Source organism: Physcomitrium patens, chromosome 21 (genome assembly GCF_059467195.1).
Source record: "Physcomitrium patens ecotype Gransden chromosome 21, ASM5946719v1, whole genome shotgun sequence".
In the NCBI taxonomy this organism is placed as follows: domain Eukaryota; kingdom Viridiplantae; phylum Streptophyta; class Bryopsida; order Funariales; family Funariaceae; genus Physcomitrium; species Physcomitrium patens.
Window position 1 is genome coordinate 199,366 of NC_143430.1, and position 25,487 is coordinate 224,852.

General features: G+C 36.0%; 2 protein-coding genes across 2 annotated transcripts; one reads left to right on the forward strand and one right to left on the reverse strand.

Moving 5' to 3' along the window:
• Positions 1-4,232: 4,232 nt before the first annotated feature.
• Positions 4,233-6,469, reverse strand: LOC112274004 (AAA-ATPase At4g25835). Its single transcript, XM_090245961.1, has 4 exons — positions 5,936-6,469; positions 5,885-5,895; positions 5,139-5,716; positions 4,233-4,953 (listed from the first exon to the last, which is right to left on the reverse strand). The coding sequence occupies exons 1-4, from the start codon at positions 6,169-6,171 to the stop codon at positions 4,339-4,341; spliced, it is 1,440 nt and encodes a 479-aa protein (XP_090102087.1). The 5' UTR covers positions 6,172-6,469; the 3' UTR covers positions 4,233-4,338.
• Positions 6,470-18,946: 12,477 nt separating this feature from the next.
• On the forward strand, positions 18,947-23,676 carry LOC141044715 (ubiquitin receptor RAD23c-like). The gene is made up of 11 exons (XM_090245907.1): positions 18,947-19,181; positions 20,110-20,271; positions 20,509-20,568; positions 20,749-20,870; positions 21,156-21,333; positions 21,668-21,832; positions 22,082-22,150; positions 22,340-22,387; positions 22,558-22,673; positions 22,886-22,964; positions 23,165-23,676. Exons 1-11 carry the CDS (start codon positions 19,116-19,118, stop codon positions 23,279-23,281), a joined length of 1,182 nt encoding a protein of 393 aa, XP_090102033.1. The 5' UTR covers positions 18,947-19,115; the 3' UTR covers positions 23,282-23,676.
• The last annotated feature ends 1,811 nt before the right edge of the window (positions 23,677-25,487 follow it).

The following is a 25,487-nucleotide window of genomic DNA, read 5'->3' on the forward strand; positions in this document are numbered from 1 at the left end:
TCTAATGCATCTGTTTCCATAAAAAATGTCTTAGAAAAGTCGACACAATATAAGATTGATACAAAAGTAAATTTCTTCTTTAAAGCATCAAATGATACTTTTGCTTCTTTATTCCTCTCAAATTTGTCTTTATAAGTCAATCATATAAGTGGACCTTCAACTTGAAAAAAGTTCTTAATGAAGATTTGGTAGTAATTAGCAAAGTTCAAAAAGAATTGCATATCTTATATTATTCTTGAAATCTTTCAATCTATAATAGTTTGGACCTTCTTAAAATCCATCATAAGGCTTTTGTTGGAAATGATGTATTCTAAAAAGTCAACTTGAGTAATATAAAATACATACTTTTTTAATTTGTCATATAATCCTCCATCTCTAAGTTTTTGTAATACGCAACGAACATGGTGTTTATATTCTTCCGTCTTCTTAGAGTAGATTAGAATGTCATCTAAATATCAAAGGACAAAATTATCTAGAAACTCACAAAAACCATCATTCATAAGATGTTGAAAAGCGATTAGTGCATTTGTGAGTCCAAAAGACATGACATTACATTCAAAATATCTATATTTAGTTCAAAAAGTAGTCTTCCATTCATCCCCTTTTTTGATAAGGTTTAAATTGTAAATCTATTTTGGTATAGATCTTTGCTTAATTGAGTTAGTCAAGAAGTCCTGATATCAAAGGCAAATGATACCTATTTTTAATTATGATCTTATTGAGTCCTCGATAATCCACACACATACTTAGAGATCTGTCTTTCTTCTTTACAAATAAGATAGGAGCACCAACTGGAAATTTAGAATGGCATATGAAGTTCTTTGCCAAGTTCTCATCAATATATTCTTTTAATGCAACCAACTCAGTCTACGATAAGCTATAGATTGGTCTGAATGGTGGTTCAACTCCTTCTTGCAAATCAATTGAACAATCATAAGGTCAATTTAATACAAAGAATATGTCTATTCTTTTTTTTTCAAAAATATCTTTGAATTTTTGATATTGGTTAGAAGGACCACTTGACATGTTTCCTCTATTAGAAATGGGTGTAGCATATATAATAAAAGATGATCCTTCTTTTACAACATGAATTAAAGCTCTCGCATCTATTAGTAAAGGTTTGAATGTACTAGACTTATGTTCTTCTACTTTTCTAATGTGATCTTAAATTATACTACTAGAAAAGTTAAGATTATCAAAAATTCAATCTATTTTAGGATAAATTTTTTTTAGCCATGATAATCCTAAAATAATTGAATTGATAGAAGTTCTTATTATATTAAATACTATCACATTTTTATAATATTTAATTACTACATCTAAAAGAACAGTCTCATGTATAACATTTCTTGAAGAGAAGAAACTACTATCTATGACTTCTATATGTACGGGTTTAGTTTTCTTGATTAAAGATATTTTTTGATTTTTGACAAAATATTCGTCTATAAAACAAGCTGAGACTCCTCAATCTAATAAGGCAAAGACTTTGTGATTTTTAGATCCTAAATACATATCTATTGTAAAACAAAATGAGGGATCCGAGAAGAGAATATAAATTTTACTAGATATTGCACATGATTCCAATCACATTGTCTCTATTGTAGCTAGAAAAACTCATTTTTTGACAGATTATCTTCTTTGGAAATTATGCTCCTCATTTTGTAATTGTGTTATTTCTTTAGATAATATTGAGTAGTGTGCTTAACTTCTCCATAATATAAACACAAATCCTTTTGGCAACGTCGAGTCTTTTTCTGTTTTGTGAGAGGTTTAAAATATATCATATCAATTTACATTTGTCTCGGCCTTGATAAATATGTTTCAAAAAACTTAGAAGTTGCTGCCATTACTTGACTTGTTCCTCTCTAGCCAAGTCTTTGTTCTTCACGCGTTTCAAATAATTGATTGTTGTATTTAATGGCTTGAGCAATAAATTAATTTAAAGATTCTACTTTTGGCATTATTAATAAAAAATCTTTAATGCTATTCTTCAATCCATATCAAAATTGATTAATAAGTGCTTTATCATTCCAGTCCATATTGTAAGCGAGGTTTTGGAAATCAGCAGCATATATGGTGGCTGATCGTGATCTTTGTCGTAAAGATAAGAATTTAGTCTCTACTACTCGTTTTCAATGACTTTCTTTGAATGTTGCAGTAAACACTTCTAAGAATGAATTTAAATCATAAAGGAGTCATGAATCCTTTTCCATCAAAGGTACAAATCAAGAAAGAATACTTTTAGATAGAAGTGCTTTTATAAAGCCGACTTGAGTAAATCCATCTATATATTGGAAAAGATGTAACTTTGAGTAGAAGTAAACTTGTTGTTAAAACTCTCAAAATTTTGCTCTTGTTCCATCAAACTTTTTGGGCATACTAATTCTTGCATCCCTTGAGCTTGTAGAAGTAGGATCCCTTGAATTTGGTTGTGAGGCTAATTGACTTGTTTCCCTCAACTGTACAACTTTTTGATATAGACTCTGGACTTCTTCCATAGATATAGAAGTAGTGCTCCCATGGTTGATGTTGGTGATCCATAAAATTTCTATCTTAAGAATGTTGACAAATTCATGAAGATCCTCATCATAAACAAATGGCCTCACTCTTCTTCTACATGACAAATTCTACACCTCCATTTTTATCATTTATTATCTTTTGCAATGGTTTGTGAGTGGAATCTTTGAGGTGTGTTTTGTTTGTTGGTTAATGCATTGTTACTAATGTGCATCTTTATTCTTCCAGCTAGAAAAGATTGTGTTCAATTATTGGATGCTTTATACTATAAATAGAATATTTTCATGATTGAATCCTACAAAGGAACTTAGAGATAAATGTCGTCTTAATTCAAGTGGTTAATGTATATAGATACAAAAGAAATCTACTAAGTATTATTAATACAAACAATTACTTCATTTGGAATCACTAGTGAATCAATGATCATACTTTAGTAATTTGGTACTAGAGCCTATGCAAGAACATTGTAGAAGATACAAACCACCCGTTGCATTGCTTGTAATTGATTTTTTAAAGAATCTTTTTTCATGAGTAATATTGCAAAGCTTGTCTTTCTCACAGATAATCATATTTACTTTAAAATTTTCTTTTATAATTAAGTAAAAGCAAGAAAAAATAAAATTTATTTATAATAATTTCTAAAGAAGATTTTTAGAAGCTGCTTGGATATTACTTTGACTTAACATGTGATTGTAATTGATTGAAAGCATGGAAACTTAATCAACAAGTTAACCATACATAAGTATCTTATAAAACAAGCAAACTATATGGTACACATATAAAAAACTTGCATTGCAAAAAAAGATACATGTCTTGCAAACTTATTACATTTTGGAGATTATGTAGAACATTGTTATGTACCTCATAGTTAAGACTAAATATCAATACAAGCTTAAAGCCTTCATTCTTGTCAACGTCTTTTTAATTCCTCTTCTATTTATAGTATATAAGTATCCAAAAAATAAACACGATCTATTTGAGATGCAAATATAAAAATACAAATATAACAATATGTTCATCAACCATCAAAATACACCTCATGGATTCCACTTACAAACTATTGCAAAAGCTAGTAAATAATAAGAATAGAGGCGTGAAATTTGTCATGTGGAGGAAGAACAAGGCAATGGAGCTTTATGGAGGTAGTTAAAGGTACAACATTGTAATCAAGCATCTCACGTTTCAAAAGCGAAGGAAGCACAAAATCCAAGAGGGATGGATATAGAACCTTGCCTTTTTGAAAATGTGGTATGGTAGTTTGTATTCTCAATAGTGACAATCGTTTTGGTTATAACCACATGGCTTGATGTCTTGCATTTGTTTGCTATAAATCTTTCATGTTATTGAAACCTATCATTTTTGGGGATTTGCACTTGTGGTTATTTTGTTTGGTCAATAAGACGTCTTTGAGTATATTTAGATCTCATTTTAATTTTTGCAGCAATCAATTTTGATCAGCATTTTGTTGTAGTATGAAGTTGTCAATTAATAAAAGAAAGGACTCCAAATTGCTCAAAGGTGTTGTGGTATTACACTAGAAGGTGCAATACCAAACCTCTGAGTGGAAATTGGGGGTTGGAGTAGGAATTGGGAACTGAGGAAACGGAGGGAATGGAGAAAGCGAAGGCTGGGTATCCTCATGTTTTTAATAATGGTTAAAATAGGATGGGTAAATTTGCTAAAATGATGGGTATATTTAACATTCTCCAAAATCATAAATAACAAAAAATCATTTTATTGATAATTTTTGCAACTAGATGATCTTGGATCACGGAGCCAACGAGGCAGACAAGGCAACACAGGATCCATCATACACTTGTGTCACGAAGGTTCTGAGACTCCGGGTCGTAAGGCCGTGTCGTTGAGTTGCTCCAGCTCCGCTGTGATAGACTGCATTGCAGCAGTCGGATCACTTCGATTTGCATACAAATGCTCCGTCACTTGAGCTGGAGTGATGAGGATACCTTCGTTTAGTAGATTTCTTATGGTGTCGTAGAAAGGATGGCTCTCGATGGACAAGTACGTGTATGCAAGTGATTTTATAGATTCAAAGTTGCAGTAGGACATGTGAATGTGCATGTCCATTCGACCGGGGCGGATCAAGGCCTGGTCGAGCTTCTCGACGTAGTTGGTAGTAAACATGATGATACGCTCGTCAGTGCAGCAAGACCACAATCCATCTGTGGAGTTAAGGAGACCAGATAGAGTTACGTTTCTAGGCCCCGAACCGCTGCCTCTGCCCCTGCCTCTGCCCCCGCTTCTGCCCCCGCTTCTGCCCCCTCTCATGCGCCACCTTACACCCTCCGATCGACTAGAATTAGGTTCTGTGTCGCGCTTTCCTGCAAGGTCGAGCGAGCAATCAATATCCTCAATGACAATAATAGACCTGCTCTTAGTGTCCCGGAGCAGCCGCTTCAGGGCGTCATTACTCTGAACCTGCATCACAAAACACCCTCTCACTTCGTCAAGTTCCGAAATTAATCAATGCAAATTGATCACAGTGAGTACATGTTTTAATTGGCATCCATCCACAAATACGTTGTACACAGAGGTGGAGGATTACAGAAGATCTGGAGTCTATATCGACATTCGCTCTATTCAATTCGCTGGAGATAGCATACCTCGGTAAGCTCTAAATCATACACGTCGTATTTCAGGTAATTGGCTATAGCGGCAATCATGCTTGACTTTCCAGTGCCAGGAGGTCCATACAAGAGATAGCCGCGTTTCCAGGGCCGTCCAACCCGGCGAAAATACTTCTCACTGTTTTGAAATGCGTCCAGGTCCGCTTTCACTTCAGCCTTCAGCTCTGGCTTCATGGCGAGGGTATCGAAAGTGGAAGGATGCTTGAACGATTGGCCCTTCCACCTGCCGCACTGTATACCAAACAGGTTGATGTCCCGTTGCTGGTGCTTGAAATCCGCGGCCACTGACAGGACATGGTCTAGATAATCCGTCGACACAAACTGTTTGTCCTTCTTACGCATCTTCAAATCGAACTTCATCGTGTCTGATGACCCTCTTGCATCTGTATGGCCCGATGGGTCCAAAAAACGCAGCGATTCATTGCCATTTCGTCCCCCTCTTCTTAAGAAAGTTCCTCTTCCACGCTTCGTTCCGCGGGTTGCGTTTTCAGAAGACGCGGACCGTGACCACCAGACAGTAACACCCTCAAAGTTGTCTTCAACGCTTTCTGCACCTGCGCACAAGGGACAATCCCCGTCATGCCAAACCCAAAACCCCAAACCCAGCACAATTTTTTGCAGGACAAAAATCTGGTAAGTGATTTACTGCGAGGGGACGGCGATTGCATACCAGTGAGCTTAAAATTGATGTCTTTCTCATTCGTACATGGCGTTGTTAAGACCAATTGATCGGCTGTTTTGCACAGTCCAGAGGCCTGCAAATATGTTTCCACTACCCTGTAGAGATCATTCTCCGTGCAGTTTTTTTTTTTTGCTCATAAATACGGAAGATGCAAAAAGAATTTCCAAACCGCTGAAGCAGGGTCCAGAACTGGCGAATGGCATATTCTATCTCTAGAGGAATGAAGCTTCGTGCGAGCGTCATTATTCCTAGAAGTGACATAAGATTCAACGAGTCTGTGGAGCCCAGTCTCCGCGTCTCGAAGCCGAACATGCTTCGGGATAACATTGCGAACAGCCCAAACTTCGATCTCTACAACAATTTTCGTTCGCGGCAAATTCCAACGTCACATTTAAATAAAGCTGGGGCTTCAGATTTTGTTGTAAACCCACATAATGAACAGACCCATCATCTTTTCATAGCTTTTTCTGAAAGTTAATACAATGAATCACTAGCTTCAAACTGCAGAGAAAGAAACCCGTAAAGGCAAAAAAGAAGCCTAAAAAGATAGACAGAACGGTGCTGCCACACCTTCGAACACAATTTCAAGACGGAGTCAACAACACCCTCCACCCTCATTCTGAAAGAAATCAACAACAGCACCGCCTCCAAGCTCATATAGGCTACTGCGATCAACACTTATGGATCCAACGACATCAGGAATGGAGGATTTCGACATGCAACACTGAACCCGTTGAAGGAGCCGACCTTGTGTGGCGTGAGGGTTAAGCCATTTGTGTCGGAATTATTTTAGAACTATCTAAATTAAGTTCCACCGAAATCCGAAATAGACAATTTCGTTGAGAAGGGACATCGCAGATAGTAGGGACAACGCGGAATCAATGCATTGCTATCAACGGGTGGCATAAATATCATTCTGGGAATCAATTCCGTAACTTTTACAAAAATACCGACAAATCAGCTTAACCCTCACGCCACACAAGGTTGAAAGTCTCCATCCCCGATGTCATGCACACAATCCAGTCCATCACAGCAGAGCTGCAGCAACTCAAAGACACGGCCTTACTACTCGGAGTTTCAGAACCTTCGTAACACAAGTGTATGATGGATCCTGTGTTGCCTCGTTGGCTGCCTCGTTGGCTCCGTCGATTCACCGAGATGTTCTGAAGACGGCACTGCTCGGGACCGATTTCGGACCGATTTTTGTAGAAAAGTCTTTTTTTGTGTTGAGAGCATTTCTGTTGAGACCGGCACTCTCCATAACATTTATTGTAGTTACAGTGTTTAGAATGTAGTGAGAAAAAATTACTTATCTCCTCCTTCTCTTCTATACAAGTGAGACACAGTTTTGTTTTGTGTAGAAGTTCTTTCTTCTTCTCTATACTCTCTTGTGTGTATGTGTGTGTTTTGTATGTATGTGTATGTGTGTGTTTTGTATGTATGTATGTGTATGTGTGTATTTTGTATGTATGTGTGTGTATGTGTGTGTTTTGTATGTATGTGTGTGTTTTGTGTGTATGTGTGTGTATGTGTGTGTTTGGTATGTATGTGCACATTCCTTCTAGCTATTTTTGTGTCTCTCTCTAAAACATTCTAAATACATTATCAACACGACTCTTGTGCAATACACTTGGTTCTTAAAAACTTGTATACATCTTGTCCTTTATCTTCCCCTCATTTTTTTCCCTACATTGCATTGCCCTGCCTGCTTGCTTTCTTGTTTGTTGTTGCTTGTCGCTTGCTCTCACCTACCTTCACTATCTGCCATCGCCATCACTATTGTTGTCACCATCTATTTTCCATCATATGCTGCTCTTGTCATAGTTTACTATAGACCTTTATTTTTTTGTGAAAAATAAAAAAAAATAAAAAAATATTTTTGATTTCAAGTTAAATTTTATCATTTTATTTAACTTTATATTTTTTTAGGTGCATTAACTCAACCATTTCTACTTGATCTTGTATTTTCTTCACATATTTATTTATAATGAGTACTTTAACATCTTTAACTACCTCTACTATGTTTCAATTATTACCGTTGCATCCTAACATTTCAAACTCTTCTATTTCTACCATTGACTGGTGATAGAAACAATTATTTATTATGGACAAAAATGACAAAAGAAATTTATTTGCAAAACAACTCTCGGATGCAATTTTATTTAAAAAATATCTTCTTGTAAGTACTTCTATTTCTCTTGCTATCCGTTGGAAAGTACTTCTTCTCTTTCATAGCCATCTTATACTTGAATTGCAACATCAATATTTGAAATGAAAGATTCAGCCAAGCTTTTGGAGAATCTTAATTCCAAGTTTGATCATCAAAAGACTATTTTCCTTCCACGTGATTGAACATATTTATGTATCTTAGATTTTCAAAATTTAAATACTTTCAACAGTGAAATGTATCATATTGTCTCACAACTAGTCATATTGTCTCACAACTATAATTGTTTGGACAAAGCATCTTTGAAGAAGAAATGATTGAGAAAATTCTCTCTACATTTCTTCTCCCATCTGTAATACTTGCAAAACAATATAAGAACATGAAATTTCAAAGTTATCCTGATTTCATATCCTATCTACTTCTTGCAAAGAAACAAAATGAGCTACTTTTGCATAATACAGAAGCTTGTCGTATTGGAACCATGGTTCCAAAATTTCATGCAATTAATATTTCAAAGTCTAAAAAAAAATTATACAAACATAGAAAAAGTGATCATAAGTACTAAAGCAGTCATGGTTGTGACTATTTCCATCTATATTGAAAGAATAAATATTTTATTACTAATTACAATAGAAAATAAAAATCAAAGATGTATTCTTACTATAAATATGGCATGATTGGACATTTAACACATGCATGCCGAACTTCAAAATACTTAATCAAAAAGCTCCAAAAAAATAAGAAACTTCAAGTTAAGATTTGTGAAGTTCATATCATGGATGCGTCTATGGAATCAATTGATATTGATGATTTAAAGACTTATAGAAATGACAAAACCTCAAATAATAAGTCAAATGATGCACTCATTGATTCTGCAACAACATATATTATCCTACACGATAGATGATTTTTTATTAAAAAATCTTCAACTTGTTAAACTAGAAATTTGATGACTACGTCTAGAGCAAATGCAATTTGTTTCTAAGAATGAACAACAATGGTAAAATTGCATGTGAGCTCCATCATAAAATATAAACATAGAATGTTTGCACCCTCAACACTTTGGAGTTTGATCAGCTACCAATGTCATGTTGTAACATAACTATATAGTGATAAATATAATAAAAATTATTTTTTAATTAATATCTAATTATCTTGATTCAATAATAATTCAAGGTATTTAAACATAGCTTTTATAAAAGCCTCTTAGTGAATTTTCTTCTCTTAATAGTTAGTAGGTTAAAGGTTGGTTAATAATTCTACCTTCTAGGCAATAGAGACTCTTTTATTGCCTTAGAAAGACCATAAATTATTAAAATTAGATTAGAAAAGATAAATAATAAGTATGGTTGATACTTGTATTAAGTTGAGGATAAGATTGGGCTAAAAAACCCCTAAGATAGGTTGGATTGATATCTGGAGGTCAACTTTTTGTGAAATAGGGTCAAAATCAGATTTCTAGCCATTAAAATGACCCACTAGGACAAAATATAAAGTCATTCAAAGATTGGCAATTAGAATTAAAAAGCTAGCTTGAAGCTTCTTCTTGAAACATAAGGCTTTTTTTTATAAGATTTGGTTTGACTTTCCAATTATTGTTCAAAGTTAGGGTTTGTATTGGTGACTTGGAATTTATACAATACAATTAGGGCTAGCACTCTCGGCTAATTCATAAAATTGATGTCACATATATAATTCAGAATTTGATATGTGCTTGATTAATTGGGTGTGTTAAATATATGTAAAATTTTGTAATAATCTAATAGTGTAGTTGAGAGATATTTGGGTTTTAGTACAAGAAGGTATCGAAAGTTGGCAGTTTGAGGTTGAGTAGGATTTCTATGATATCTAAAGATCTACTAATCAGATCAAAGTGAAATTTGGCATGGTATTAGAAGACTTAAAGATCAAGCTACACATCAATTTTGAATTAAAGTTAATAGTTTGAGAAGGAGAAATCATTATTGAAACATTTGTATCAACTTTTAAGTTGGCAGCCAAAAAACATCAGTGTAGTTTTTGGGCATTTTTTCACGATTAGTAAGTTGGATTGGAGTCAATTCTTTTTGTACACATAAAAAACTTATAGTGGCATTTGTATGAAAAAATTTGTTGTATGTGGATGATTAGATTAGCAGTTACAGCTTACAAAAGCTTGCTGATTAGAGCTAAGGTTTGCAAAGAAAGTTCAAAATTACCTAATTACAAAAGTAATAAGGCAAATGGAGTTTATTTATTATTAAGATTACTAAAAAGAGTGTTTTTGATCACTTTGTATTAGATTTAAGTACTTTTAAATTAAAATTCAATTTGCATTCATCTTATAAAGGTGTTACATATTAAGATTCTTAGATACTTCTAAAACACAATCCCACCTTCCATAACCAAATACCCAGTGCATTTTTAAATATGACAACACATAATATGACACCAAAATATAAGTGAAAATAGTTAACTCTTTTCAACTCCTATTTTAAATAGGAGAGAGATTTTGATTCTTGCATAGAAGCATAAAATTGTTGAAAAAATCTTTATTGCAATAGATGATTTAAACCAAATTGCAATCACATCAAATATTTATTATATTATTTAAAAAAATACTGAAAACTTAGAAATATATTACATAAAATTTTTAGATCCAAAATTGGTTGGATATTATAATGTATAATATAAATATGATATTGCAACATTTAAATCTCAAACATGCTATGTATTCTTAAGACATGAAGCTGCAATATCATGGAAATCAGTGAAATAAACTATGATTGCAACTTCATCCAACCATGCAAAAATTATTGCCTTACATGAAGCATCGTACAAATGTATTTGGTTGTGATTAATTGATAAATTCATTCAAATAATCTGTGGACTTTCATATGATGTTTCTCCAACTATTTTGCATAAACACAATAATACTTGTGTTGCACAAATGTAAGTCAATTTCATCAAAGGCAACAAGATAAATCATATTGATTCAAAATATTTTAATTGTATCCATGACTTAGTTATTGATTAAGCTCTTAAAATAAAGAAAATTAAATCTACAAATAATCTTGTTGATCTCCTCACCAAAGCTCTTTCTTTGTGCAACCATTGCCAACTTATTCATGGTATAGGCATGAGGCAATTTGCTTTTCTTGAGCAAGAAAGTTAATGAACTCTGTAAATAATTAATAAAAATGATATTGTATTCTATTTCTTTCATCTATAATTTTTGTCCTTGAATACAATAAGATTTTATTAGATAAGATTTTAATAAGGCAACAATTATTGATTATATAAGATTATAAAAAAATATAGATCATAATTCTATGAAAATTTTATATTATATAAATATTATGATAAGCAATGAAGATTGTTGAGAGTATTAAATGTAGCCAACAATCTGTCAAGAATGTGAATTGAAAGATGATGCATAAACCAATGAAATCTATGTCAAAGAAAAAGTGACAAAATAAAAATAAGGAAGTACGTATATTAAAAAGAAACTAGAATGGCTTATTGCCAAAAGAAATGAAAACTTAAGACTCTTGAAACTAGAATAGAAGCAAGAAAAGAGTTGAAAAAAGTGAAAAAGTCTTCACTCTTACCTCTACATATACTATCTAACTAGAAGCTACGTGGCGATGTTTTATAGGAACTTTAATATATGTTGACTTTGCAGGACACATGCCTTAGCTTAGAAGGCAAGTTTTCTACATGTGGGCCACATAGTTAGCTTGTTCTTTAAGCTATCAATATGTGTGGCACATGGCCAACTTGTAGACCTCTTTTCTAACTTAAAAAATTAATTAAAGACAGTTATAAAGTCAAAGCAGCGTCTATGAAGCTTCTAAAAAGCTACTATAGAAGATATTATGGAATTGACCTACTTTTACCTTCTATTATCTAAATCATATAAGTAATTATTGATTTACATGTCTATGTCTGTGACATGCTTTCTATAATATTTATGATAATCAGAGTAAATACTATAGCTACAATATTTAGAATGTAGTGAAGAGAAATTATTTATCTTCTCTTCTTTCTCTTGTATATAAGTGAGACAACTACATCAATACATAGTTTTGTTTAGAAGCTCTCTCTCCTTCTAAAACATTCTTATCATTTTGCAAGTGCATTCCACAATAAAGTAGAGGTAAATAATGTATTGCCTATATATGTTTAGTTTTTAGATGAAAATATTTATCATCATACCTTCATTAAATCATCATCAAAGAAGACTATTCATATCTCCCAATGACTTCTTTGCACCAAACTACATGATTGTTATGTATTACATCTAATGGCGCATGTGATTGTCACATGTCTCACACCTTCTATATTGACCCTTTTTGATAGTATTTAATACTTCAATATTTTAATATGGTACAAAGAATATTAAATAATAAAATAATAAAAATTTATAAATTATTGATAGTTGTCAATTGAAATAGATGCATTATACATGTGATGTTGTAATAATGCATAAATACATGTTTTACCAATATCTATTCTATTATTGTTGATTTCAGAATAAGTTAAGAATAAGTTTATATTTTTATATAAGTAAATTTGCATCAATAATTAAAGAATTCACAAATAAAGGATGAATATCACACATCACATATTTTCTATGCATTCAAACAAATGTAGTGATTTTGATAATGTTTCAAATTTAAATAGTTCTTGTAAACTATCTTAGTACATTTTTAATAAAATGACTAAAACATCAAAATAATTTAAGCATAATACATGTATTTATTTTTATAAAAATAAGTTAAGATTTAGGTATTTAGATGTGTTGCAATGCCATCCAATTAGGATTAAAGCATAAATTTAATTAGTCAACACCAACACAATACCATATGTATTATGCTCAATTTATGTTAATTCAAATTTTAATTAAATAATTGGCTAATATTTGTTTAAGAATAAAATCAACTTATACCTTGATCTCATGCAAATTAAAGATTGATCATTTAGTGGTACACAAAATAAATCTAAAATCTTGTAGCAGTAAAAAAAAATATGATGGACAAATTTAAATAGAGTTGAAACATTAATAGTTCTTGCAATATCGAGTGATTGTTTTACAATTATAAATAATTAATAAAATAATATAAAATAAAATAATAACAATAATATTTAATCAAAACATAAAAATTAAATATAATATTAATAAACATAGATTCTATCTCTTTCATTAGAATTAATTGACTTTAGAGACAATGCTAAGAAAATAATCGAAGTAAATATCTAAATAATTTTAATACAAATTATTATTTGAAAATTAACTATTAATGCTATAAAATTATAATAATAAGAATAAAAAGCATGCAATTAAAATACAAAAATAAAAGATTGGAAACTATGAAAAATAATAAATAGATCCATCTTTGTATTAAATTGACCTTATGATTGTTCAATTGATTTGCAAGAAGGAGCTGAACCACCATTCAGACCAATCTATAGCTTATCGTAGACTGAGTTGGTTGCATTAAAGGAATATATTGATGAGAACTTGGCAAAGAACTTCATATGCCATTCTAAATTTCCAGTTGGTGCTCCTATCTTATTTGTAAAGAAGAAAGACAGATCTCTAAGTATGTGTGTGGATTATCGAGGACTCAATAAGATCATAATTAAAAATAGGTATCATTTGCCTTTGATATCAGGACTTCTTGACTAACTCAATTAAGCAAAGATCTATACCAAAATAGATTTACAATTTAAACCTTATCAAAAAAGGGGATGAATGGAAGACTACTTTTTGAACTAAATATAGATATTTTGAATGTAATGTCATGTCTTTTGGACTCACAAATGCACTAATCGCTTTTCAACATCTTATGAATGATGGTTTTTGTGAGTTTCTAGATAATTTTGTCCTTTGATATTTAGATGACATTCTAATCTACTCTAAGAAGACGGAAGAATATAAACACCATGTTCGTTGCGTATTACAAAAACTTAGAGATGGAGGATTATATGACAAATTAAAAAAGTATGTATTTTATATTACTCAAGTTGACTTTTTAGAATACATCATTTCCAACAAAAGCCTTATGATGGATTTTAAGAAGGTCCAAACTATTATAGATTGAAAGATTTCAAGAATAATATAAGATATGCAATTCTTTTTGAACTTTGCTAATTACTACCAAATCTTCATTAAGAACTTTTTTCAAGTTGAAGGTCCACTTATATGATTGACTTATAAAGACAAATTTGAGAGGAATAAAGAAGCAAAAGTATCATTTGATGCTTTAAAGAAGAAATTTACTTTTGTATCAATCTTATATTGTGTCGACTTTTCTAAGACATTTTTTATGGAAACAGATGCATTAGACTTTATTATGGGTGTTGTAGCTTTCCATTCTAGAAAATTTTTAGCATCCGAGATTAATTATGTGATCTATATCAAAGAGCACCTTGCAATCATGGATTCATTTCAAGAATGGCATCATTATCTAGAAAGCACCTCAAGTCCAGTCATCATGTATATAGATCATAAGAACCTTAAGTACTTCATGTCAACACATGTTTTGAATAGTCGTTAAGCTTGTTGGAGCATGTCTTTATTTAGATTCAATTTTAAGTTTACTTATCAACTCAAAATACAATAAGGTCTACCAGACGTCCTTTTTAGACATTCTTATTTTACACCAAAAGAAAGAGATGTAACTTTTGATCAACAAAGAATGATTCTCTTGAAGTCCGAGCATTTTTATCTTTGAGCAATAAAATCAACATTGACTATTAATTCAATCTTTATTAAGCAAATTCAATCAAGTATGTCCTCTGATCCTCTTGTTCATGATATTAAGAATACTTCTTCTAAGTACTATGACACTTCAAAGTTTGAATTCAAAAACAACCTACTATATTTCAAAGTTTACCTATATATTCCAAAAGGCAAGGCATGATTACGTGTCCTTCAAACTTCTCATGATTTTTCAGCCCCCAAATATTTTGGATATAATAAGACTTTGGAGCTAATATCAAGAGATTTTTAGTGGTCTCAAATGTGGAAGGCAATCAAAGACTTTGTACAATCATGTGATATTTATTCAAGATCCTAAACTCCTCGCCATCGACCTTATGGACTTTTTCAACCATTACCAATTCCAGAATAATCATGGTCTTTTGTTTCTATGGATTTTAATCCAAATCTTTCAAGTTCAAGTTTATATGACTCTATATTTATAATTATAGATTGCTTTACTAAAATAATATATTTTTTACCATGTATAAAATCTATTTCAGGTGAAGAAATAATTAAGCTTTTCATTGACAATATCTATCGCTATTATGGATTACCAAATGATATTATATCAGATAGGGGATTCAATTGTATCAAGACTTTGGAAAATCCTATTCAAGATTCTAAAAGTACATATAAAGCTTTCTTTGGCTTTTCATCCTCAAATTGATAGGCAAACAAAACTGGTGAATTAAGTTTTGGAGCAGTATTTGAGGTGTACCATCAACTATCATCAAGATGATTGAACAACTCTTTTGTCATTGGCAGAGTTTGCATATAATAATTTGGTACATTCTTTTAATCAACAAACATCTTTCTTTATCAATTATGGTTATCATCCATGACTTGGTACTTTTGACTTTTCAAAAGTTGATAATCTTGTGGCGGAAGATTTAGCAAATCGTTGGTTAGAGTTACATGTAACAATGAAGATATAATTAAAAAAAAAAAACTCAAGAATGAAAAAAGACCAATGTGGATGCCTATTGCAAGTAATAACCTTAATTCAACATAGGTGATAAGATATGGTTACTTTGTCACAATATCAAGACTATCCGTCTTTGTGATAAGTTAGACTATTGTAGGCTATCACCTTTTCCTATTTGTGAACAAATCAATCATGTTACTTATCAATTACATCTATTGGAGTCTATGGAATTTCACTCTGTATTTCATATGTCCCTTCTTAAGCCGTATAAGACAGTGAATATCTTAGGAAGAAGACAAATGCCACATTCTTTTATAGAAGTAAATAATAATCAAGAGTTTGAAGTGGAAGAAGTCTTAGACTCAAGGCAGTGCCAAAATATGTTGAAATATCTTATTCATTGGTACAAATATGATATTAGTGAATGTACATGGGAGCTATTAAAAAATCTTGCAAATACAATAAAGAAAGTTGATGCCTTTCATCCACAAAATCTACCAAAACCAAGATGAAGAATAACAAATCTTTGTTATAAAAGAAATAAGATCAAAAGAAGATAACATTCTATCTTTTATCTTTATTTGTAGCTTCTGTGTATTTGTAACACAAAAGAGATGGAGAACTAACAACCAACAGATTCAACTCAAGAGCTTTGATTTGAGGACTTATCAAACAAGATATTGTGATAGTTACAACCTTCAAGATGATAAAATCGAGATGAAGATTCTGAAGAATAACATGTCCTTCCTCGAATAGATGGCAAGCTACAATGTGTTTAGTATTACGACCTTGGAAGAAACTTTCAATGTTTTGTGATTTTATTAGGGATAGAAATAACTTCTACTAGTGTTCTAAATGTTTTATTTGAAAGAAGTTACAAAGGCCTGAATAACAAGCAAATAATACGATAATCTTCTTGTCTTGGTATGAGATACTATCGATGGCTGAGATGGCCTATCAACCATCTTCAAAGAGAGCAAAGATTAGAGTATATTGCAAATATCAATTGCCGCATCTTGGACTTCGTTAACATATCAAGATTACTCTTTATAGAACTTGTGCCCAGAAAGAGGTGGTGATATCATCGATGTATACATTTACTTCAATAGTTACTTATATAATTAACTAGAAGTATGTGAATCTAGATTAATTACAAAAAGTCTTCTACAAAAGCTTCTTAAAAACTTTTGTACATGCGATTTTGACTTTAGATGTATTTGTAGGTTAGAAACTAGGCCAACAAGTTAATTCCATATAGTAGCTTATGAAACAAACGCTATGTGGCACATAATTAAAATAACATATCTTGCAAGTTCAGACATGTGGCTAACAAAGTCAACATATATTCGAGGTCCTATATAATATCGCCATGTAGCTCTTAGTTAAAGAGTATATATAGAGGTAAAAATGAAGCCTTCCCCACACTTGACAAGGCGTCTTTAGATTTTAGTATTATTCTAGGACTTTCTCATCTTCTTCTCTTTAGAAATAGCAATTCTATTTCAATTGTGTAATATCTCTCAGTGACAAACTGTTCTTTTCAGTGACACAAGAGTGTAAAAAAGAATATTCTTAAAATTTACTATTATAGTTACTATATTTGATCAATAAGGCATGTATTTGAGTATATTTAAATTTCATTTTAATTTTTGCAGTAATAAATTTTGATCAACATTTTGTTATAGTATGAAGTTGTCAATTAATAAAAGAAAGGACTCCAAATTATTCAAAGGTGTTGTGATATTGCACCAAAAGGTGTGTGTCAATAAGGAATGCACAATTGTGTTATTGCATCTTATTCACAATTGCTTCAAAGAAACATTGAAATCATTCATTGCTCGCTCTAACATAAAAAATACAACCAATTATTCCATTGATATTGACAAGAAAAAACATGTATACTTTCATTCAAATTGCTTAAGTTAGTGGTGGTTTAGAGTTTGTTGTGGATGATTAATTACTTTGGTCAACCAATTGTTTAGTTATTGTAGGTATATTGAAACCACATGAAATACATATCCACTTTAAACTAGAAAATTACTCAACCTAATAATCTATTGTGCTTATAATAAATGCCTTGATTCATAACATCGAGAATTTGGTATTGGGCCTTCACAAAAACAATTTGGAAGGCATGATCCATATATTTCTCAAAGAATCTTGTCTCCCCTCTTTTTCTCCACCATTCCTTTGTTATAGCTTTATCACACCATGTGGTCAAACACACAAGTTTGTATCAACCTTCTTGCTTTGCAATACAAAACTTCTAAGTGGAAACTAGGGATTGGAGTAAGAATTGGGAATGGAGGGATCAGACTGTGCAAAGGTTGGGAATCATCATGTTTTTCATAATGATTAAAATAAGATGGATAAATTTACTAAAATGATGGATATATTTAACATTCTTCAAAATCATAAATAACAAACAATCATTTTATTGATAATCTTTGCAATTAGATGATCATGGATATTCATTATATGAATGTTTTTTTAATTTTTTATTCATCTCTTTTTATATACACCACCAAATAGTTAAAATTATTTTATCTAACTATCTTGTAATTACTTTTAGATAATGAGTGCAAAATATGTATTAACATCTAATTATTATTATTATTATTATTATTAAAGTAACTTAAAGCTACTATTAATTCTATACTATTAATCTTTGTATTGTAAAATTTTTATGTTTATGTTGTAGATTTTCCTTTTATTTTGGTTTAAAAAAAAATTCACAAGTGAAAATTTCATATTATATTATGTTCAGTGTATTAAAATTTCTGTGAAAAACAAGGTTTTCAAGGATGCTTACTCATTCTTAATGTTGATGAAGTTGGTCAATATGAAAGTTACAATGACATGATCCATTTGAAAAACCACACAAGAGAAAGGATTATGTAAATAAATTAGTAAATAAACAAATAAATATAAAGAACACGTCAACTTAAAGTTTCCAAAGACATGCAAGAAGCCAAAGCCAGGGGTTGTGTGCCCCAGGGGGCGGGAGCCGCGGCAAGACAATGCTGCACCAAGGCCCTTTCACTTGGCAGCCAGCGCTGCCGAGCCGAGCGACGTCGGGTGGGACGCCACAAGGCGCGGGCAGCCAGGATCCGGGCAGAGATGAAAGAAACCAAACCACTCACTGCGCAAGCATGGCGAACGAACGAACGAGCGTCTGACCGAGTCGGCAACGGATCGCAACGCAATGGAAGGAAGGAAGGCAAGGCGCTCTCTCTCGTCTTCCCTCTTGTGTGCTGCTCCGGGAACTAATTGAGTGTGTGGGGAGCGCTAGGGCTTGCGAAGCAGGGGACATCATCATCGCAGCCAATTGTGTGTTCTGTTGTGGTTCTAGAGGTGGGGATCCATCATCGGCGGTCGCAGATTGTTGCGTGCGTCCGCGTCCGAGCTCGGGGGTTTTGGATCGGCACACCATGAAGATCTCCGTGAAGACTCTGAAGGGGAACCACTTTGATCTGCACGTCGCGGAAGACGAGCTGGTAAACATGGCTTGCGGTGTGGGCTACGTTCTCTCTGACGCTTCCCGCGTCTGTGGTGGAATAGCTAGAGCTAGTTGGGGCGTCGGGTGCTTGTGGATGCGTGGGTGCGAGGGGCTGCTTCGAGCTTGAACTGGGATATTGTCGTAGCCTTTTGTGTTCCAAATTGTTGGTCGTTTCAGTACTTCTGGCATCTATGTTGGTGCGTCCTGCATAGTGCATGGTGTTAGTGTGTGGAGCGTGTTGTGCTACTCGTGTGCGCGATGATGCAGTTCATCACGGCATTAAAGGGCCCAGGACGGGGTTAGCATAGAGGTGTGGGATTATGGCTAGGGCGGTCGTGAGCGGGCTGCTCTCTTTTGCGTGCACTCTGGTTTGATCGCAGAAGATGTGGTTGTTGGACTGCTGCTGATTCGTGCATGATCGCGCACATCCGGTTTTTGTTTCCCACGAGGGCGCGTGGGTTTGAAATTCCAGGGGGTTGTTCGTGTAGAACAGGGGAGCGAGAGCATGTGGTATTGTTCTGGGTGTGTGATTTGGAGCGCGTGTGACAAGCTAGGGTAAGGAGAGATTTCTGGACAGCTAGTTAGTAACGTGTACAAGCATTGCAGACGTGGGCGAGGTAGCTCCGCGGCTGATGAATCCCCACGTAATGCGCGGTCTGGTTGAATGAATGCCCATGATTTGGGCGATTAGTCGAAAATATTTGCTATGCATCCAGGTTTTGGGACATGGCTGGCGCTGATGAAATCTGGATGATGTTCGAGTGCCTTTGTAGTAATTTCCCAGTAACCTGCGTTGTCGTAGGCTGGTTTTGGTAGTAGTCTGTGCGTGCGTGTGCGTGTGCGTGTGTGAGCGTGCAAGGATGGGGAGGATTGATTGCGAGGGTGATGTGGTGCATGAAGTGCGAGATGATGTGTGTGGCATACAGGTCAGCTCCGTGAAGAGGAAGATAGAAGAGTTGCAAGGAAAGGATGCCTTCCCTTGCGCGCAGCAACTTCTCATTCATCAAGGGAAAGTTCTGAAAGACGAGACAACCATGGCTGATAACAAGGTGGCAGAGAATGGCTTCCTCGTTGTGATGTTGACAAAGGTAAGGCTTCGTTGCTGGCGTGGGTAATCTATTGGGTCCAGTTGCAGGTGGGTTGTGCAGTTCGTGGCGCCCGGCGGTGGCTTTGCGGAATGTATGTGATCGTGCATTTGGTTAGACGAATGGGTTTTGCGTGTGAGACTGGGAGTAGGAGCCAGGGGCAGAAGGAATTGTGATGCGCAAGCGGATTGCACGATGTCGGAATTTTGAATCAGCGCGGCATATGTGTTTTTTTGGCAGACGAAAGCAACACCGGCACCAGCAGGTGGCGCACCCGCGTCGTCGTCGGGACCTGTCCAGGTATTGTGTAGTTGAGGCGCGGCTGAATTGGGTCCATATTTGGAAGCGATTTGCAGGGAGTAGTGGCGCGTGGAGGGTGAGGAAGACAGTTGCTAGCAGCAGTAGCAAGCGGGTGTGCCGGATGCGGCTAGTGTTGTTGCTGATTGATGTGATTCAGTTATTTGATTTTCCGGTGACCAGGCTCCTGCAGCACCCGCTCCAGCTCCAGCTCCAGCTCCTGCATCAACGTCCACGCCAGCGCCAGCGGCACCTGCTCCGGCTCCGGCTGCGGTGGCAGCAACCCCGGGTGCAGGAGCTCCAGCGTGAGTAATAACCCCCTTGAGGGATGATGACGAGTAGCGAAGGAGGTGCTGTAGAGCAAGGCTTGTGAGATGAGGCCAGAACGAGAGCTATTGTGGTTGTTAGTGCAGCGATGAAACCGAGAGAATGGGATACTTGTGCCGCCTTGATTGTGCAAATGTGTGGCGTGGGAGTGCAACTACTTGATGAGTGCGGGGGCTCAGTAGTGCTAAGGTGTTGGAGTCGGCAATTGGGGGAGGGTGGTGGCTGGAGGTGTTGTTGATTTAGCGGAGGGTTGCGCTGTGCAGAGGCACGGGAGATGGATATGGTCAGGCTGCATCAAACCTTGTCGCAGGGTCTGCTCTTGAGTCAACAGTGCAGCAAATTATGGACATGGGGGGAGGAACGTGGGATCGCGACACTGTTCTACGCGCATTGCGAGCTGCTTTCAACAACCCCGAGAGAGCCGTGGAGTATCTTTACTCTGTAAGCTTCTCCTTCCGCGAGAGAGGGTGTGCAGTGAGGGTGTGAGATAAGGTTGCGAATGATGAAGTGAGCATGCGTGACAGTGGAGGGTTCAGGATGGTTGGTATGATATTTCAGGAGCACGTTGTGTTTTTGCAATGTTCTTGAACAGGTCATTGTTTCGGGATGGAGATGTGACGATCGGTATGTGAAAATGAGGTTGAGTGACCGTGGAAGAGCAGACGCGTAAAACGGTATGTGATGATGCATGGAGGGGGAAGATCGAGATGGAGAGCAGTGGAGGTGTGGGACGTGCCGTTCTAATTGTGGTACGGTTGGTATGGGTGCTGTGCAGGGGATACCTGAAGCTGCGGAAGTTCCAGCTCCTGTAGCGCGCGGTCCTCCTGCGGGCGGAGCACCTGTCGCGGCGGCGCCAGCAGGCCCTGGTGCCGCAGGCGCAGCGGCAGTAGCAGCGAATCCTCAAGGACCAAATGCCGCCCCTCTGGATCTGTTTCCTCAGGTACAATGTGGGTGAGATTTCATAGGACTGGTGTGGCGTATAAGGTGGAGATGGTAGTAGAGGTGCCACGTGGACTGTGAGGTTAGGTACAATGAAAGGACTAGTTGAATGCAGCCTTGGCATAGGCACCGGTTTATCAAGAGCGAGTGTACGTGAGTGCAGGCGTTTGTTTCGATGGAGGGCTGTGCTGGACTACTTTGCGACCTGACGGTGCGAGCCTGAAAAGAGATGAGTTGTTTTGTTGGACAGGGCATGCCGGGCGCAGGCGGAGGAGGTGCTGGGTTAGGAGCATTGGATTTTCTGCGGAACAACCCACAGGTTCTTTCTCTCGAGACCTATGAACTTGGATGTGTATGGTGGGGGTTTTGTAACGCGCATGTCCTGCGGCGAATGGTTGTGTGGGTGGTGCTGGTGTTTTGTGCCAGTCAATACTGTCGGTGTAGTGGATCGCAATGAGTGTAGGGCATGCTTTGTCGCTGATGTGATTCCGTTTGTGAATGACGGCAGTTTCAAGCGTTGAGGACCATGGTGCAAGCCAACCCTCAGATTTTGCAGGTGAGTGCAGCATGATTCGAGCATGTTGGGACGGACAGAGCATGTGGTTGGGAGTAGCCAATTGTGGATGGCGTGGTCTGTTGGTGGAGGTTTGGTTGGCGATAGCGTTTGTCAGTGAAGGGTGAGGTGCGCATGTGTTCTTACATGCTTTTGTTGACGAACTGCGACAGCCTATGTTACAAGAACTGGGGAAACAAAATCCCGCTCTGCTGCGGCTGATTAATGAAAACCAGGCGGAGTTTTTGCGGCTGATCAATGAGGCGGGCGCTGAAGGCGCGGAAGGAGGGTAAGTGCAGCCCCCATTGTGGTTTTGGTATCCGTGGCATGGCCGCGGTGCGAGGGTGGTGAGGATGTGTCGGTGGTATGCGGCTGGGGAGGCGCAGGGTGTTGCGGGACGCACCGCTCACGTCATAGGTAGTGATTGTGTGAGGTGGTAGTGTGAAAAAGCTGCGGAGAACGTCGCTGACACAAGGGACAATGCGGCCCGGAATTTTGTAGGGATGCTGTGGGGCGGCTGGCAGGAGGATATCCGCAGTCTGTGAACGTGACCCCTGAAGAGAGAGAGTCCATTGAACGGGTAAGTGTGTGGACGTGATCGTAAGACGTGGCTGTTGGCAGTGATGTGTATTTTGTGGTTTGGTGTGGATAGCGACGTGGAGTGGAGGTAAGTGTAGTGGCGGCAGGTGTTTGAAAGTTTGGGGGAACCTGGTGCATGTGAAGAAGTAGAGCATGGGTGGATTGCAATGGTGCTGAAGACAGTTTGTGTTGGCTGAGCAGTTGGAGGCCATGGGATTCAATCGAGCGCTTGTAATCGAGGCATTCCTTGCGTGCGATAAGAACGAGCAATTAGCTGCGAACTACCTCCTAGAACACGCAAATGATGAGGATTTGTAGCTGTAGGATGGCACTGGGTCGTGACTGTAAATTTGTTGTGTCACTTTGCAGGAGGAGTTGTCGTGCGTTCCACGTGTGAATTGTAAAAGTAGAGGCGTTGGGCTGTGGGTACATGAAACAATACCAGGCTGTAGAGATCATGTTGAGTTGGCTGTGGTGTTGGATGGTTGGAATCCGCGTCGCCAGTGGTGGTGTGTAACAGAGTCGTTTGTTCAAATTATTTAGATCGACGCAATCACTACCCCTCCTGCATGTGAGCAATAGCAACGTCCAGGAAGCGAATTTTTCGTGGTCGCTTTTCGCGGACCCAGTGCATCTGTAGTGGTGAATAAAAGATATATATATATATATATATATATATATATATAGCTCTGAAATCATCGGTTCTGAGACAACAGCGTTTCTTTTTGTGCTGTATGCATGAGGGCGTGCGATGGCGGTATGATGGTTGTTGATGCTCTGGTCTTGCATGATTCTGATTGTTACGTATGTGGTGTTAGCCGCTGCATTGATTGTGTTAGTTGTCCTTGCTTTTGTGAACTTGAAGTTGTGTTAATGTTTACTCACTTTGTTTTTGTTAAGTGGAAGGCATGTGGATGAGGCACTGAAGGTTGAGTCTTTTTGTGGATGTGGAAGTGTGATGTTAATGTACCATGTTATCTTGAATATCAGACTTAACGGTACATTCGTGGAGGCGAATGTTTGGGAAGCGAATCACTTCTTTGAGTTCATTTGGTTATATTGTGCCTGTTTTGTGCTATTTGAGAGAGGTGGTTAATTTAGAAATGTGGCTAGTTGTTTTTTGGGGTTGGAATAGGTTGAGTGCAAAGGCCATGAGGTTTTTTTCATTTATTTATTTATTATGTTATTTGTGGCAAATTGTGGGGTGTAAATTGAAGTTCGAACAGGATAAAACTTTCAGCAGAGTGTGCAAACATTGGGTACTCTTGTTCAGTGTTGTAGTATTGATAAATGTGGCTTTTGGATTGTGTGGTTTGGTTGGACATCTTATAGTTCTTTGTAGGGTGCTAGTCGATTTGTTAAGTGCAATGGTAAATTGTGGTGTGAAGAAGTTAATGACATAGGCACTAGCCACTTATCGATCGGACTTTGTAGTAGATTATGCATCATTGCGTAATCCACATCACCTGGCTATAGCATTTTATGCAGTTGATTTATTTGGATCCTCAATGATGGTCTGATTAGCTATTGTGCGATAGTAATCAAAAGACTTGTATACCATCATAATGCATTCTGAATAGTTTTAAGTATGTTATGTGATGCGTTTGGTGCTGTAAGAAAGGCTGAGCGGATTTAGGAAGTTAGGGTGAGCGGATGCTAGGACCTCAAAGTATAACACGTATAAGTTTGGGTCACATGTGCTCAAATTTTGGTAGTTTTGTAGCAAATACCAAGGAACTGAATTGACATCGAAGCTGCAATTTGCAAACCAAAAGGTGAGAGGATCAATATTGCTTTAGAATTGGCAATAGTGTGCAGCTTGTTACAAGATTGATCTTTAGAATATAAGTTTTTCCCACCATATTAACAATCTTGTATTTATATGAGTTTGTTTATTTGTTTGCTGTTGGTGTTGTTGATGTTTTGAATACACGATTTTTATAATTTGAGGAAATGAAACATGACTAAAATGGATGGTTATGTTTGAGGTTTGTAGTTAGAGTTTTAGACACAAACATGATGGAGCAAAAAATCTCCTTGTGTTTCATTTAAATATGTAAAGTGTTTTGTTTTATTTTATTTTATTGTTATTTTGTTCATATAAGTGTGTTAAAGTTGGGTGCCTTTTGGTTTTGTTGTGGTAGTAGTACTCCATTAGTTTATCATGTTTTTATTATTCTTAGTAGCAAATTTTGGTTGATTCATGTTTGGTTATACTTGGTTGCATTGTAAAAAAGTGCAACAGGTCCTTTTTTTCTTTTTCTTTTTTTCTTTTTTTGTTGTGCTATTTTAGTCTTGTTATTTATTTATTTATTTGTTTTTTTTTTTTTTTTGTTTTTTTTTTTTTAAAGTTTGGTGCTTTGTAGACAATGAAAAAATTTGTTGGTTTTGGTTTGCACTTACATGTTTGGTGTGCATGACTTTAAATTTTTCTCTATTTTTTGTAATTTTTTGTTGGTGTGTAGTGTTTTGCAAAGGTCTACAATTTTGTTTTATTTCTAGAAAAAAATGTTTATTGGTCTTT